A 15,101-nucleotide genomic window follows, 5' to 3' on the forward strand; every position below is an offset into this window, starting at 1 on the left:
TTAAAAAGTTTTTTATTTTTCAGTTTTTGTAGAGATGAGGTCTCACCATGTTGCCCTGGCTGGTCTTGAACTCCTGGCCTCAAGCCTTCCTTCCGCCTCGGCCTCCCAAAGTGCTGAGATTATGGGCCTGAGCTGCTGCACGGCTATGATTTTGTTAAAGGCAGACACAGAGAGGTGAAGTCATCTGCTAGAAATCACAGCTTTTAAGAGGTGGAGTCACATTCGAACTCTGGCCTCTGATGCCAGATCTGCAGGTCACATGTTCACCATGACCCAGGTGACCCTGACTGCGCTCCCCACCTCTTCTGTGAGGCACAGGGCAGGATTCCACCTGAGGTGTGAAGAGCCTGGGACGACTTCTTTGGTCTCTTCTGGGGTTCGCAAAAACCTGGGGGTCCCGGGTGTGAAGAAGGGTGTCTGCGCTCTCAGCGGTCAGGCTCCAGGCGCTGCGACAGGACGCCGAGGACGCGCTGGAACTTCTCAAAGCGTTCAGCGCGCGGAGCTCCCGCGCCCCGGCTACCCCAGAGCAGCCTCCGCACGAAGCCGGTGGTCAGGGCCTCCCTCAGCTCCGGGTTAGGCCGGAATCCTGGAAGCAAGGTCAGGTGGGCTGGGGGCTGGGCCCAGGCGCCCGCCTTGCCCCTCCCAACCTCCCCGCACCTTCCTTTCCCCAGAGGACTTTGACCCAACAGGGGCCCGGGAGGGACCTGCCCCAGCTGAGGGATGACTAGGCGGGCTCAGAGGGGAGGGGGCTTCCAGCTCTCTGCAGGAATGGGGGTGGGGTGCCTGAGGGGCTCTACTGCTGTGCAAGGGGGCGGCCTGTTCCAGGTGCCAGATCCTGGGGGTCCCGCCTTAGGGGCTGTAGCTGGACGTGGGGCTGCCCCGAGGACGGGATCCCAGGTTGTCGGGGAAGGTGGGGGATCTTGCCGGGTGGGCCGCCCTAGGATAAGAGGGAGGAGTCGTTTTGGAGGGAGCAGGGCGTTCTTGGGGATCGAGATCCCTGGGGGGCGGGATCGTCTTAGGTGGGAAGGGGGAGTGGGGACCCGCGGAGGTGGCTCTGGGGGCAGGGCGGCCCGTTTTGAGGTGGAAGGCCCTGTTCCTATCAAGACCGCTGGATGCAGCGTTTGCTTGGGGTGAGAACCTTCCTGGAGTGGAGCCGTCCCAGTTTGGGTGGGGCTCCGGGAGGCGTGGCGAGAGGCTCCCCTCCTGGGACAGGCTGGGTTTGGGGGATCCGGTTAGAACTTGCAGGGTCCTCTGAAGTCTGCAGTCCAGCGCAGAGGGAACGCTCACCTCGCAGGCGCTGGGCTGCCACCTTGCGGAATTTGGGTGCGTCCCGGGCCATGTGACGAGCCCCGTGCAGGGTGCGCAACAACCGCTCACAGCTCTCGTCCAGCGGCCCCGCGACTTCCTCGCCCTCCAGCAGGCGCACCATGGGTGCCACGTGCGGCAGCGCCACCTCGCCGGGGTCGCAAGGTCCTGCGGAGGTGGAGGGTCTGATCAGGGTTTGGGGCTGTAGATGGGGCATAGGGCGGAGGTGGAACCTAGGACAAATGCAGGGGCGGGGCTTAGGACTGAGCGACAGCGGGGTCTGTGGAAAGGGGCCAGGACCAGACGCCCCGTATGGAGGGCGGGGGTCTATGGCGAAGGGGCGTGGCCTAGGGAAAGGGGCTGGGACAAAGGCTGGTGGGGGCGTGGCCTAGGAACAAGTCTCGTGTGGAGGGCGGGGCCTAGGGAAAGGGCCAGGACCAACGCTCATGTGGAGGGCGGGGCCTATGGTGAAGGGACCCGGCCTAGAACAGATGCAGGGACTGGGCATAGGACTAGATTGAGTCCTGTTAAATTTGGTCTGGGCCCCCAGGGGATGCCAAGCCCCAGACCTTCACTCACCAGCGCCCTCGTCCAGAGCCCGCATCAGCGGCTTTAGCTCCTGCTCAAAGGCCAGCGCAGCCTCCGTGTGGCTCCTTCGGAGCTGGCGCCACGTGTGCTCCAACCGGGACACCTGAGAGAAGAGACCTGTGCATGCCTCCTTTCCAGTCTTCCCAGTCACCCGCACTCCAGCTTCCTCCAGTCCCTGCTCCCAACGAACCTGGGGCATGAGCAGGGCGCCCATGACCGCAGCCAGCCCAGGCAGGTCCCCCGCCGCCCCTGGCCGCAGCGCCAGCGCCAGCTCTACCAGGCCCCTCAGTGCGGCTGCGCGCTCCTCCAGCGGCCCCGAGCAGCCCAGCACCGCCAGCGCCCCGGCCAGCGCCAGTGTCTCATGCCTGCAGAGGCGGAGGGCAAGGGTCTGGGGGAAGTGGGGAGGTTTGTAATGCAGGGGTGAGGGGGGACAGGAGGTGGCATTGCCCCATCTCCCTTCTTCCCTGGGGAGCCATGAGTGGGGAGCTGTTTGGAGACCTTGGGAAGTCGGGGGAATTGGCCTCCCCCAACCAAGATTCCAAGCTGCTGGCTCACCTCTCCAGCAGTTCCAACCTCAAGCGGTGTCCATGGGGAAGAGTGAGCAGCTCCAGGCCAGATGAGACTCCCATGTTGCCCCGCTGATCCCTGGTCACTCCCAGGAGGCCTGTGGCCTGCAGAAGGGAATGGGAAAGTCAGGTGAAAAGTGATTATGTAGGTATGTTTGGGTCTTGCCCTGGGCCTGGGGAGGAGCATCCCAGAAGGTGACCCACCTGGCAGTCTACCAATAGCAGGTGAAGGGCGGTGCTCCCAGGATGGTGCTCCAGGAACAGGCCACGGAGAGTATTCAGGACTTGGGGTTCCAGGGGCCGATTCTGGGGGCCCAGCAGGCAGGAGGGGGCATCAGGGGGGCAGAAAGAGATCTCAGCCTGTGGTCTTGTAAAACATCTATTCTCTTCCTCCTCATCCTCCTCGGCCTCCCACCATGGGGCCTCTGGCTCTGGGCAGCTTTGCCTCGGGGATGTTCCCTGGATACTGGGCACTCGGGGCACCAGCTCGCAGTACGTTGGGGGACGTTCAGAGGCATCAGGCAGTTCGAAGGAGGGTGTCCGGGGGGGCTTTGTTGGTGCCTTGGCTTGAAGCTGCCCATCGGAGGCCCTGAGACTGTCGGCAACAGTTCCTAGGGGAGTGGGGGCCTTCAGCAACACGGGATCACTGCCCGTTCGGGGCAAGGCAGATACGGGCATGGTGGAGGCTCCTAGAGGTCATACAAGAGGGGTCAATGGGAATACACAGAGAAGACTGCTGAATGGGCGGGGGTGAGAGCTTCATCGGCTACCACCCACCTGATTTATCCACTCATTCCAATAATGGGGTATAACAACCTATCCGGGTGCAGTTTTGAATTTCAACCACCTTGACAGTAGAAATGCTACATGCTTACACATGGTTAGAAAACTTTGGCGTCTCTATAGTTCTGTAAATTATTTTTTAAATATTTTATTTTATTTTATGGAGATGGGATCTCACTGTGTTGCCCAGGCTGGTCTGGAATTCCTAGTCTCAAGCAATCCTCCCTCCTCGTCCTCCCAAGGTGCTGGGATCACAGGCATGAGCCACCTTGCCTGACCCTATGAATTCTGAATACTACATTTTAAATTTGAATTCTTTGTTTTTGCCCCTCTGACTGAAAGATGGTAAGCAGTGACCCAAAGAAATTAAAAATTTTTTTAAAAAAAGGATGAGCGTGGTGGCTGATGCCTGTAATCTCAGCATTTTGGGAGGCCAAGGTGAGAGGATTGCTTGAGGCCAGGGATTCCAGACCAGCCTGGGCAACATAGCAAGATCTTGTCTCTACAAAAAGTTAGAAAATTAGCTGGGCATGGTGGCATGCACCTGTGGTCCCAGCTACTTGGGAGGCAGAGGTGGGAGGATCACTTGAGCCAGAGGCTGCAGTGAGGTATGACTGCACCACTGCACTCCAGCTTGGATGACAGGGTGAGACCCTGTCTCGAAAAAAAAAAAAAAAGATATCTATCTATCTACAATTAAGTATAGATATATCTCTCTATATCATATCTATAGAGATAGATATCTATATATTATATAAATATATAATATATATTAAAATTAAGTATATGTTAAATAAAATTAACATTAAATGTATAATGTTGCCCTATATACTATATATAATTACATTTATATATGATAGATATTTTACTTTTTTGTGATAATATATATTATATCTCTCCATAGATATATCTATATAAAATATATATAATTAATATAGCTATCTATAGAGAGACAAAGTATAAAAAATTCACAAAGCTATGTATGGTATGACACTCAGATAAGTGTCAAAGAAACCAAGCTTATTAAACTTTTTCTTTTTTTTTTATTTCCTCTAAAAAAAAAAAATAAAACAAGATACACATGCAGAATGTGGAGGTTGAGTATCCGTGTGCCATGGTGGTTTGCTGCACCTACTGACCCCTCCTCTAAGTTCCCTCCCCTCACCCTAAACTTTCAAATGATGTCCTTTGTAAGTTGGTGGCATGTTGACCTCCTGGACTATTAGTACTTAAAACTGTACTAAGACTTTTGGGAGACTGTATTTACCAGGCCTTTGAATAGGCTCTTTTCTAGGAACTTGAAATCATCCAACAGTGCCTGGCTCACTCTGAGTTAAGGTCCAAAGTGCTCACAGTAGCTGAAAAATCCTCACAATCTGAGCCCCAGCGTCTCCCTCTCTGACTCTCCCCTCATTCCCTCTGCTTCAGCTACACTCATCTGTCCCTCCTTCCCTCCCTCCCTCCCTCCCTTCCTTCCTTTCTTTTGTTTCTTGATGAAGTCTCACTCTGTCACCAGGCTGGAGTGCAGTGGCGCCATCTCGGCTTATTGCAACCTCTGCCTCCTGGGTTCAAGTGATTCTCCTGCTTCAGCCTCCCGTGTAGCTGGGACCACAGGCACCACCGCACCCAGCTAATTTTTGTATTTTTAGTAGAGACGGGGTTTCACCATGTTGGCCAGGATGGTCTTGATCTCTTGACCTCGTGATCCGCCTGCTTCGGCCTCCCAAAGTGCTGGGATTACAGGCTTGAGCCACTGCACCCAGCCCTTCCTTTTCTTCTTCTTCTTCTTTTTTTTTTAATTTGAGACAGGGTCTCACTCTGTGGCCCAGGCTGGAGTGCAATGGTGCGATCATGGCTCACTGCAGCCTTGACTTGCTGGGTTCAAGGAGTCCTCCTGCTTCAACCTCCCAAGTGGCTAAGACCACAGGCATGCAACACCACACCCAGCTGCCCACTCATTTTTTGGTTGAATGAACAGCTTAAATTCTTATTCTGACCCAAGAGCCTTTGCACTGCCTCTTCTTCCTGCCTGCTTATCCCCCAGTTATCCACCTTGTTACCTCCCTCATTTCCTTCAATTTTATTTTATTTTTTTCTGCAACGGGGCCTTTCCTGAATACTATTTAAAATTGCTTGCCCAGGTACAATGGCTCACGCCTGTAATCCCACCACTTTGGGAGGTCGAGGTGGGTGGATCACCTGAGGTCAGGAGTTCGAGACCAGCCTGGCCAATGTCGTGAAACCCCATCTGTACTAAAAATACAAAATTAGCAGGGTGTGATGCACGTGCCTGTAATCCCAGCTACTCAGGAGGCTGAGGCAGGAAAATCGCTTGAACCCAGAAGGTGGAGGTTGCAGTGAGCCAATATCACGCCATTGCACTCCATCCTGGGCAACAAGAGCACAACTCTATCTCAAAAATAAATAATTAAAAATAAAATAAAATTGCAATATACATCTCCATCTTTATAGTCCCTATCTCCCTTACTCTGTTTTTTTTTTTTTTGTTTTTTTGTTTTGTTTTTGTTTTTTGTTTTTTTTTTGTTTTTTTGAGACAGAGTCTCACTCTGTCGCCCAGGCTGGAATGCGGTGGTGCAATCTTGGCTTACTGCAACCTCCACCTCCTGGGTTCAAGCAATTCTCCTGCCTCAGCGTCCGAAGTAGCTGGGATTACAGGCATAAGCCACCACACCTGGCTAATTTTTGTTTTTTGTTTTTTTCTTCAGTAGAGATGGGTTTTCACCATGTTGGCCAGGCTGGTCTCGAACTCCTGACCTCAAGTGATCCACCCACCTGGGCCTCCCAAAGTGCTAGGATTACAGACCCGAGCCACCTCACCCTTCCCTTACTGGTTTTTTTTGTTTTGAGACAGAGTCTTACTCTGTTGTCCAGGTTGGAGTGCAGTGGTGCGATTTTGGCTCACTGCAACCTCCGCCTCCTGGGTTCAAGCAATTCTCATGCCTCAGCCTCCCGAGTAGCTGGGATTACAGGCATGTGCCACCACGCCCGGCTAATTTTTGGTAGAGACGGGGTTTCACCATGTTGGCCAGGCTGGTCTTGAACTCCTGACTTCAGGTGATCCACCCACCTCGGCCTCCCAAAGTGCTGGGATTACAGGCCTGAGCCACTGTGCCTGGCCTTGCCTTACTGTGTTTTAATTTTCATCTTGAAGCAAACAAAATTGCCTTATTTTTGTGGTTCATGGTTTGTTGTCCTCCCATAGACTGTTGGCTCCCATCGGGCAGGGATCTTTGTCTCTTTCTGGTTCGTTGATGTATCCTAGCACTCTGTGCAGGGCCTGGGATGCAGGGAGGGCTCATGTTGAATGGGGTTGGGAGAAGGATGGGAAAAAAGGGGCATGAGGGGGCATTCAGTTGAGTCCTCCTTTAGGTAAGACCGTCAGACTCAACTGCTTTGAGGAACTTACCCTGGATGGGGAGGAGCCACTCAGGAAAAAATTTGGGGAATGCGAATGTTCCCATCACTGGTGGAAATGTAAAGTGCAAAGGCCCTGAGGCGGGAATAAAAGCCTGAGGGTTCGAACAACTGCAAGGAGGGCTGTGTGACCAGCATGAGGAGGGTATGTAGCAGAAGTTGTTAGCAAGGTAAGCTGTGGTCAGAACAGGTACAGCTCCTTGGAATAATTGTAAACACACTTTTTTTTTTTTTTTTTTGAGATGGAGTTTTGTTCTGTCATCCAGTCTGGAGTGCAGTGGTGCCATCTCGGCTCCCTGCAACCTCCGCCTCCCGGGTTCAAGCGATTCTCCTGCTGCAGCCTCCAGAGTAGCTGGGATTACAGGTGCGTGCCACCACGCTCAGCTAATTTTGCGTTTTTAGTGGAGATGGGGTTTCACCATGTTGGCCAGGCTGGTCTCGAATTCCTGACCTCAAGTGATCCACCGGCCTTGGCCTCCCAACGTGCTGGGATTACAGGCATGAGCCACCGCGCTCAGCCTTGTAAACACACATTTTAAGCACCCACAAAGTGCCTGCGTGTTTTAAGTCATCGTGATTGTCATCATTTTCTAAAGCAAGAAATTGAGTCTCCAAGAGGTTCTTGCACCTGACCAAGCTCTCTTAGGTGGTGAGTGGCAGAGCCAATCCCTGAGCCACAGGCCATTCTGGCAGACACTCACCCATCCCAGTGGGGTCTTCTCTTGACCGCCCCATATGTGCCAAATCTGCAGGCTGACTGTTGCTCCACTTCCTTGCCCTGGGGGACAGAAGTGGGAGAGACCTGTAGTCCCCACCTAAGCAGTGTCCTCCACCAATATCTGGAAAACCCTGTGTCCAGTTACTTTGTACCAGTAAGTCTCAACCAACCAAGGTGACCTATGTCCAGGGGACTCTTAGCAACGTGTGGAGACATCTTTAGTTGTCACGACTAGTAGTATCTAGTTGGATGGAACTCAGGAATGCTGCTCAGCATCCTAAGATGCACAGGATATCTCCACCTCCTCCCCCACAACTAAGAATGTTCGGGCCTCAAAAGTCAACCAAGGCCGCGTGCGGTGGCTCACACCTGTAATCCCAGCACTATGGGAGGCCGAGGCGGATGGATCACTTGAGGTCAGGAGTTTGAGACCAGCCTGGCCAACATGGTGAAACCCTGTCTCTACTAAAAATACAAAAATTAGCCAGGCATGGTGGTGCACCCTTGTAATCCCAGCTACTCGGGAAGCTGAGACAGGAGAATCGCTTGAACCCGGGAGGCGGAGGTTGCAGTGAGCTGAGATTGTGCCATTGCACTCCAGCCTGGACAACAGAGTGAGACTTCCACTCAAGAAAAAAATAGACATAAAAAAGTAAAAAAATTAGCTGGGCATGGTGGTGCACTCCTGTAATCCCAGCTACTCTGGAGGCTGAGGCAGGAGAATTGCTTGAACCTGAGATGTGGAGGTTGCAGTGAGCTGAGATCATGCCACTGCACTCCAGCCTGGGCAACAGAGTGAGACTCAGTCAAAAAAAAAAAAAAAAAAAAAGTCAACCATTGAGTTGGAAAACCCTGGGAGTGTTGGGTGTTCTCAAGGAGGCAGGGAGACTGTGAGTACCTGAGAGGCTGTATCCGAGCTGGGCCATCCATCAGGGTGTCCTCGCTAAAGCTGCGTCGCAGAGGCCCCTGCCAAGTCACAGGCCTGGAGACCACAGCCCCTGTGGCCTGGGACAGTGGGCGCCTGCCTGTCATATAACTGTGAACCAGAGCGGGTATGCTGGGGAATTGCTCATCCTCCAGTTGAAAGAGGGCTGCAGGTCGGCCTGGCCGGGGACGCAGGGCCACACGGAGCACCTCAAAATGGAGGGCTGAGCCCCGCCAGCGGCAGGAGATCACGGGGTGGCCCCCACGGGACCCAGAGGCACGAACCAGGAAGTCGCCATCTTGCTGAAGAAGAGCTTCAGCCTTCTGTGGATGGAGGTCAGGGGGCAGGGGAATTAGGAATGAGTCCAGAGCAGTGGTTAATGGTGGCTCCCTCAACCATTGCCCCTACTGCCCAAGAACAGCTCCCCCAGTGAAACTTCTGTGGCAGGGAAAGACTGGGAACGTTCACACTAAGTTCTGTCCCCCTTTCTCCTGGCACCTAAGTAGACTACATTTCCCAGGCTCCCTTGCAGCTAGGGTTGTCATGTGATGAGAACTGGCCAATGGGATGTGGGGTAGAAGGGCTATGGGAAATATCCAGACACGGCCCATAAAACCCTGCTGCACAATCTTATAGGTTGTGTCCCCTATCTGTCAGCTGATATCCCCCAAAGCCCAGAGGGATGACAGAGCTACAAGATGCACTTGGCTCCCGATTGATTTATGGAGCTTTGCATCTCCACTTCTCAACCACCTTGGACTATGACATTAACATGTTGACTGTGTTTAGCTGGTGATATCTTGGGAATGTTAGTTACAGCCACTAGCTGATGCTGACCAATGCAACATCTAATTTGGTAAATGCACTGGGCTTGTTACGCAAATGTGGCTTCAAGAGAAGCCATTAGCTGGATGCTTCCAGATTGGGGCCCCCTCTTTTATAAACATTTGCAAGCAGTCTTATGCCAGCTGTGGTGGCTGGTGTCAAAATAGGGTAGGAAGTGTGGGGCACAGTGGCTCACACCTGTAATCCCAGCACTTTGGGAGGCTGAGGTAGACCGATCACTTGAGATCAGGAGTTTGAGACCAGCCTGGGCAACATGGCAAAACCCTGTCTCTACCAAAAAATATAAAAATTAGCTGGGCGTGGTGATGTGCACCTGTCATTCCAGCTACTCAGGAGGCTGAGGTGGGAGAATCGCTTGAACCCAGGAGGCAGAGGTTGCAGTGAGCCGAGATGGAGCCATCACACTCCAGCATGGGTGACAGAGTGAGATCATGTCTCAAAAAAAAAAGGCTTGGGGAGGTAGGTAGAAGGGCCAGGACCCCAGAGAGAGGCAAAGTAGAGCTGAACGTGGGGTCTGGGGGCCGAATAATAGATGTAGCAGACACGTGTGTGCAGCCCTTACTGTATGTCAAGCACTGCTTTGAATGTAAAGGGTATTAACTCCTGTAATTCCTGTAACAGGGGTGGTAGGTATTATTATACCTTTTTTTTTTTTTTTTTTTTTTGTTCTTTGAGATGGAGTTTCACTCTTGTTGCCCAGGCTGGAGTGCAATGGCACGATCTCGGCTCACTGCAACCTCCGCCTCCCAGGTTCAAGTGATTCTCCTGTCTCAGCCTCCCAAGTAGCTGGGATTACAGGTGCGTGCCACCATTCCCGGGTAATTTTTTGTATTTTTAGTAGAGATGGGGTTTCATCATATAGGTCAGGCTGGTCTCGAACTCCTGACCTCAGGTGACCTAACCACCTCGGCCTCCCAAAGTGCTGGGATTACAGGCATGAGTCACCGTGCTCGGTCCATTTTTTTCTTTCGGCCTTTTTTTTTTTTTTTTGAGTCAAGGTCTCTCTCGATGGTCCAGGCTGAGTGCAGTGGAGCAATCATGGCTCACTCACAGCCTTGACCTCCTGGGCTTAAGCAATCCTCCCATCTCAGCCTCCTGAGTAGTTGGGACAACAGGTACATGCCACCCATGCCTGGCTAATTTTTGCTTTTTCTTTTTTTTTTTTTTTGTAGAGACAGAGTTCTGCTATGTTGCCCAGACTGGTTTGGAACTCCTGGCCTCAAGTGATCCTCTTGCCTCAGCCTCCCCAAGTGCTGGGATTACAGGCATGAGCCAACATGCTTGGCTTGCTATCCCTATGTTAAAGATGGGGAGACTGAGGCCCAGAGAGGTCAAATATCCTGCCGAAGGTCACACACAATATAAGTTGTAGGGTTTGGATTCGAACCTAGGGTGTCTGGGTCTAGATTATGGGATTTTAACTATTAAGCTCTACTGCCTCTCATGATTTCATGAGATGCTCAGGGTCCCAGAATTTTTTGGGGTGACAACTGAGTTTCAGATGGAGGTGGGAGCCTCAGATTTGTTTGTTTGTTTATTTATTTATGTTTTTGACAGAGTCTCGCTCTGTTACCCAGTCTGGAGTGCAGTGGCACAATTTTGGCTCACTACAAACTCTGCCTCCCGGGTTCAAGAGATTCTCCTGCCTCAGCCTCCCAAGTAGCTAGGACTACAGGCGCATACCACCACATCCAGCTAATTTTTGTATTTTTAGTAGAGATGGGGTTTCACCATGTAGGCCAGGCTGGTCTTGAACTCCTGACTTCAAGTGATCCGCCCGCCTCAGCCTCTCAAACTGTTGGGATTACAGGCGTGAGCCACTGTGCCTGGCTTGGGAGCCTCACATTTAGAGGGAAATACCAGGAGGTAGATGGAGTTCAGAGGGAGAGACGGCCAGAGCCAAGAGTAGTTTGGGGGCATTAGGACTCTCCTTAAGCTCCATCACCAATCTCATCATCCCAAAGAAAGTGATAATTTAAATATAGTGACAGTCCCCAGCCAGCCAACCTTCAAGACAGTCCCCAGCCCTCTGCCACCTGTCCCAATAGACCTTGGCACTAAGTCCCTCATTCAGGGACCCAGGAGTCCTCAGCAAGGGTGGGAGAGGCTCCCCACCAGACGGTGCTGAGGGCCTGCTGTGGGTGGTACCTGGCGGGACAGGAGGCCGTGGTACCAGGGTTGGCCAGCAAGGTCTTCTCCATCCTGTGGCACCTGCATGGAGCTCTTGGGGACAGAAGGTGCCAGGGCTGAGCTCTGCACTTTCAACAGGCCTCAGTCTTCCACATCTGTAAAATGGGAATAATTAGCCCTTCTTCTTGAGTGTCTGGGTCAGCTCCTTCCATCCCCTTCTTAATTTTGGAGACAGCTCCGTCAAATCTTTTTTTTTTTTTTTTTTTTTGAGACAGTCTCATTCTATCACCCAGGCTGGAGTGCAATGGTGCAATCTTGGCTCACTGCAACCTCTGCCTCCCAGGTTCAAGCGATTCTCCTGCCTCAGCCTCCCAAGTAGCTCGGATTACAGGCATGCACCACCACACCCAGCTAATTTTTTTTTTTTTTTTTTTTTGTATTTTTAGTAGAGATGGGGTTTCATCATATTAGTCAGGCTGGTCTTGAACTCCTGACCTCAGGTGATCCACCTGCCTCAGCCTCCCAAAGTGCTGGGATTACAGGCATAAGCCACTGCACTCAGACTTTTTTTTTTTTACATGTAAAGAGAGAGGTCTCATGTGTTGCCCAGGCTGGAGTGCAGTGCTATTCACAGGTATGATCATAGCACACTTTAGCCTTGAATTCCTGGGCTCAAGGAATCCTCTAGCCTCAGCCTCCCAAGTAGTTGGGATTACAGATGTCACCATCATGCCTGTTCCAAATATAATGCAATTGAAGAAAAAAAAAATGACTGAAGATAACATCATGCCACCCCATCTTGCAGAAATGTAATTAATGAATTCACTGGACCCCTATTTATTCAGCACCTTATGGGGTCCCAGGCTCTGTTCTAGGCCCTGGAGACATAGCATTGAACAAAACAGATGGAAATCTCTGTCCTTGGAAGCTGACATTCTACTGGGGAGCAGCACCTCCGAAAAGAACTAGATGATGGCGTACATGAGTGAGTGCTAGACAAACTAAACCATGGATGGGATATAATGAAAGTACAGGTGCTGGGGTGAACACTCTTTTTTTTTTTTTTTTTTTTTTGAGACAGGGTCTTGCTTTATTACCCAGGCTGGAGTGCAGTGGTGCAATCACAGCTCATGGCAGCCTTGACCTCCTGGGCCTCAAGTGATCCTCCCACCTCATCCTTCTGAGTAGCTGGGACTATAAGCATGGGCCACTGTACCCAGCTAATTTTTTTTTTTTTTTTTTTGAGACCGAGTCTCACTCTGTTGTCCAGGCTGGAGTGCAGTGGCATGATCTCAGTTCATTGCAACTTCCACCTCCTGGGTTCAAGCAATTCTCGTGCCTCAGCCTCCTGAGTAGCTGGGGCTACAGGTGTGTGTCACCACGCCCGGCTAATTTTTCAAATATTTTTAATAGAGATGGGGTTTCTCCATGTTGGCCAGGCTGGTCTTGAACACCTGACCTCAGGTGATCCACCCGCTTCAGCCTCCCAAAGCACTGGGATTACCAGCATGAGCCACTGCGTCTGGCCGTGCCTGGCTAATTTTTAAATATATATATGTAGAGATTGGGTCTTGCCATGTTGCCCAGGCTGGGTGAACATTTTTGATCATGTGGCCTGGGAAGGTCTCATTGAGTAAAGTCTGGAAGGAATTCTGGGGAGTGTGCCAGGTGACTCTCTGGGTGAAAAAACATCCCAGTCAGGGGGAATTTAACTTACAAACATCCATGGCTTCTCGGCAACCTATGCGCACACTCAGAGGTTCTCTGGATAGGTGCAAGTCTAACCCCTATTTTTTGCTTTAGAAGCAACGCTGGGGGCCAGGCACAGTGGTTCACTCTTGTAATCCTAGCACTTTGGGAGGCAGAGGCAGGTGGATCATCTGAGGTCAGGAGTTTGAGACCAGCCTGGTCAACATAGTGAAACCCCGTCTCTACTAAATATACAAAAATTCGCCAGGCATGGTGGCGTGGGCCTGTAGTCCCAGCTACTCAGGAGGCTGAGGCGAGAGAATCGCTTGAACCCGGGAGGCAGACCCTGCAGTAAGCCAAGATCACACCACTGCACTCCAGCCTGGGTGACGGAGCAAGACTCCGTCTCAAAAAAAAAAAAAAAAAAAAAAAAAGAATGTAACCCCAGGGTTAAGATTTTTAAAAGGTCACATTTCGTAGCAATGTCAGCAAACAGCAATGTTGCCTTTGCAGATCCTTCTATTTCGGAGCCCATACATTTGGTTATCATGATGATCGAATTTAGATCTCAGACATTTTGGTAGTTTCCTGATAATCTCACAGGCCTCAGGGCCAGTGTGTCTCAGGTGTCTGGTTGGGGAGATTTCTCTGGATGGTCCAGAAGAAGATAATCTGCTTCTTACTCTCCTGCAACCTCTCCCCGCAGCCCTGCAAAGTCTTCTGGTAGGGTCTGCAGAGAAATTCCTGCCTCCTGAGTCAGCAGGAAGTTCCCAGACCAGCCCTAGGTGGCTTTAGGGGAGGAGCGCTGGGCAGGGAGCCAGCTGCCAGTGCCGCATACCTGAAGCCCGGTGTGTCTTTGGAATGCCTGTGCGCTTCCTGTTTGTCACCTGGACCAGGGCTAGCCTCGGTCTCAGAGTCTCCCAACCCCAAGTTCTTGTCTTGTGTCTCCCTTAGTGAGAGTGAAGTTGAGTAAATAGCAAGGTTCTGGTTAGTTTGGGGACACAGGGTGGCCATAGGTCAGCCAAAGGCCAACTAAGTCATCCTCCTGCCTCTGAGTCCTTTGGGATCATTTATGTGGGCACGGAAGAGAAGGGGGCAGAATCAGGAATCAGACCAAGCATAGGGAGAGGAGAGAGGGGATTATTCATGTTCCAGTTGGATCATAAACATGTGTCCACGTGTGGGGAGGACGTGGAAGGTGGGAACCACGAGTACAGGCAACACAAACACAGATGTATGCAGGACTCGCTTTTGACATTGGACGAACGTTGCTGGAGCACTTGCTGTGCACCGGGCTCTGTTCTAGGACCTAGAGATACAGTGACTAAGGAGACTAAAGCCCGGCACCGCCCTGCCCTCCAGAGCTTGCAGTAGACTGGGCAAGACAGACTGCAAACAAGCACAAGATGAATGGAGAAGACAGACCATTTCTAAGAGTTATCAATGAAAGTGACAAGCCGGGGAGATGTGATAGAGGAGGCTGGACAGGACAGCCTCTCCTATAAAGTGACATTGGAACTGAGACCTCAGTACAGAAGGAGGCAGTTAGGCAAAGATTTGGAGGAGTCGCCCGGATGAGGGGTACAGTAAGGGCAAAGGCCTGGAGCTGAGATGGACTTGATTTTTATATTTTACATCATCAAGGCGGCTGGTGTAGCCGGAATACGATGAGCAAGGAGTAGATAGGAGGGAAACGAGGTTAGAGAGATCAGGAGGAGAGACCAGGCAGAAACTGGTGGACTTTGAATTTTAATCTCTATGGCCCAAGGGTTTTAAGTGAAGGAGGGGCCCGATCTGATTCGCCGTTTAAAAGGATCACTCAGGCAGAAATGGAAACAATGGCTTTCTGTGCTGCACAGGAAATACACTTAGAGAGGCACGCCCAGGTAAGCCCGGGCACACCGACACGCGTAACGCACAGCGACCCACTCATTCGCGAGGCGACCTCTTCTACCCCAGATCCTCCCTGCGAGCCGGTGGCCCCACCTGGAAAGAGAGGACTCCCCATCCCAATAATCCCGGTTCTGGATCTGCCCCGGGGCTCCACTCACCTGGGCAGGACCCGCGGGGCTCCCACGAGGCTGGGTCCAGGCGGAAGCTGAGGCTCTGCGGCTCC

At 51.8% G+C, this 15,101-nt stretch overlaps 1 protein-coding gene across 1 annotated transcript; it reads right to left on the minus strand.

Annotated features, from left to right (window-relative positions):
• Nucleotides 1–45: 45 nt before the first annotated feature.
• On the minus strand, nucleotides 46–15,101 carry SH2D3A (SH2 domain containing 3A). The gene is made up of 10 exons (XM_032169448.2): nucleotides 15,037–15,101; nucleotides 11,315–11,451; nucleotides 8,294–8,643; nucleotides 7,379–7,455; nucleotides 2,664–3,148; nucleotides 2,449–2,564; nucleotides 2,084–2,258; nucleotides 1,885–1,996; nucleotides 1,288–1,473; nucleotides 46–586 (listed from the first exon to the last, which is right to left on the minus strand). Exons 2-10 carry the CDS (start codon nucleotides 11,381–11,383, stop codon nucleotides 426–428), a joined length of 1,731 nt encoding a protein of 576 aa, XP_032025339.1. The 5' UTR covers nucleotides 11,384–11,451; nucleotides 15,037–15,101; the 3' UTR covers nucleotides 46–425.

The sequence above is a fragment of the Hylobates moloch genome, unplaced genomic scaffold (assembly GCF_009828535.3).
Source record: "Hylobates moloch isolate HMO894 unplaced genomic scaffold, HMol_V3 SCAFFOLD_12, whole genome shotgun sequence".
Taxonomy (NCBI): Eukaryota; Metazoa; Chordata; class Mammalia; order Primates; family Hylobatidae; genus Hylobates; species Hylobates moloch.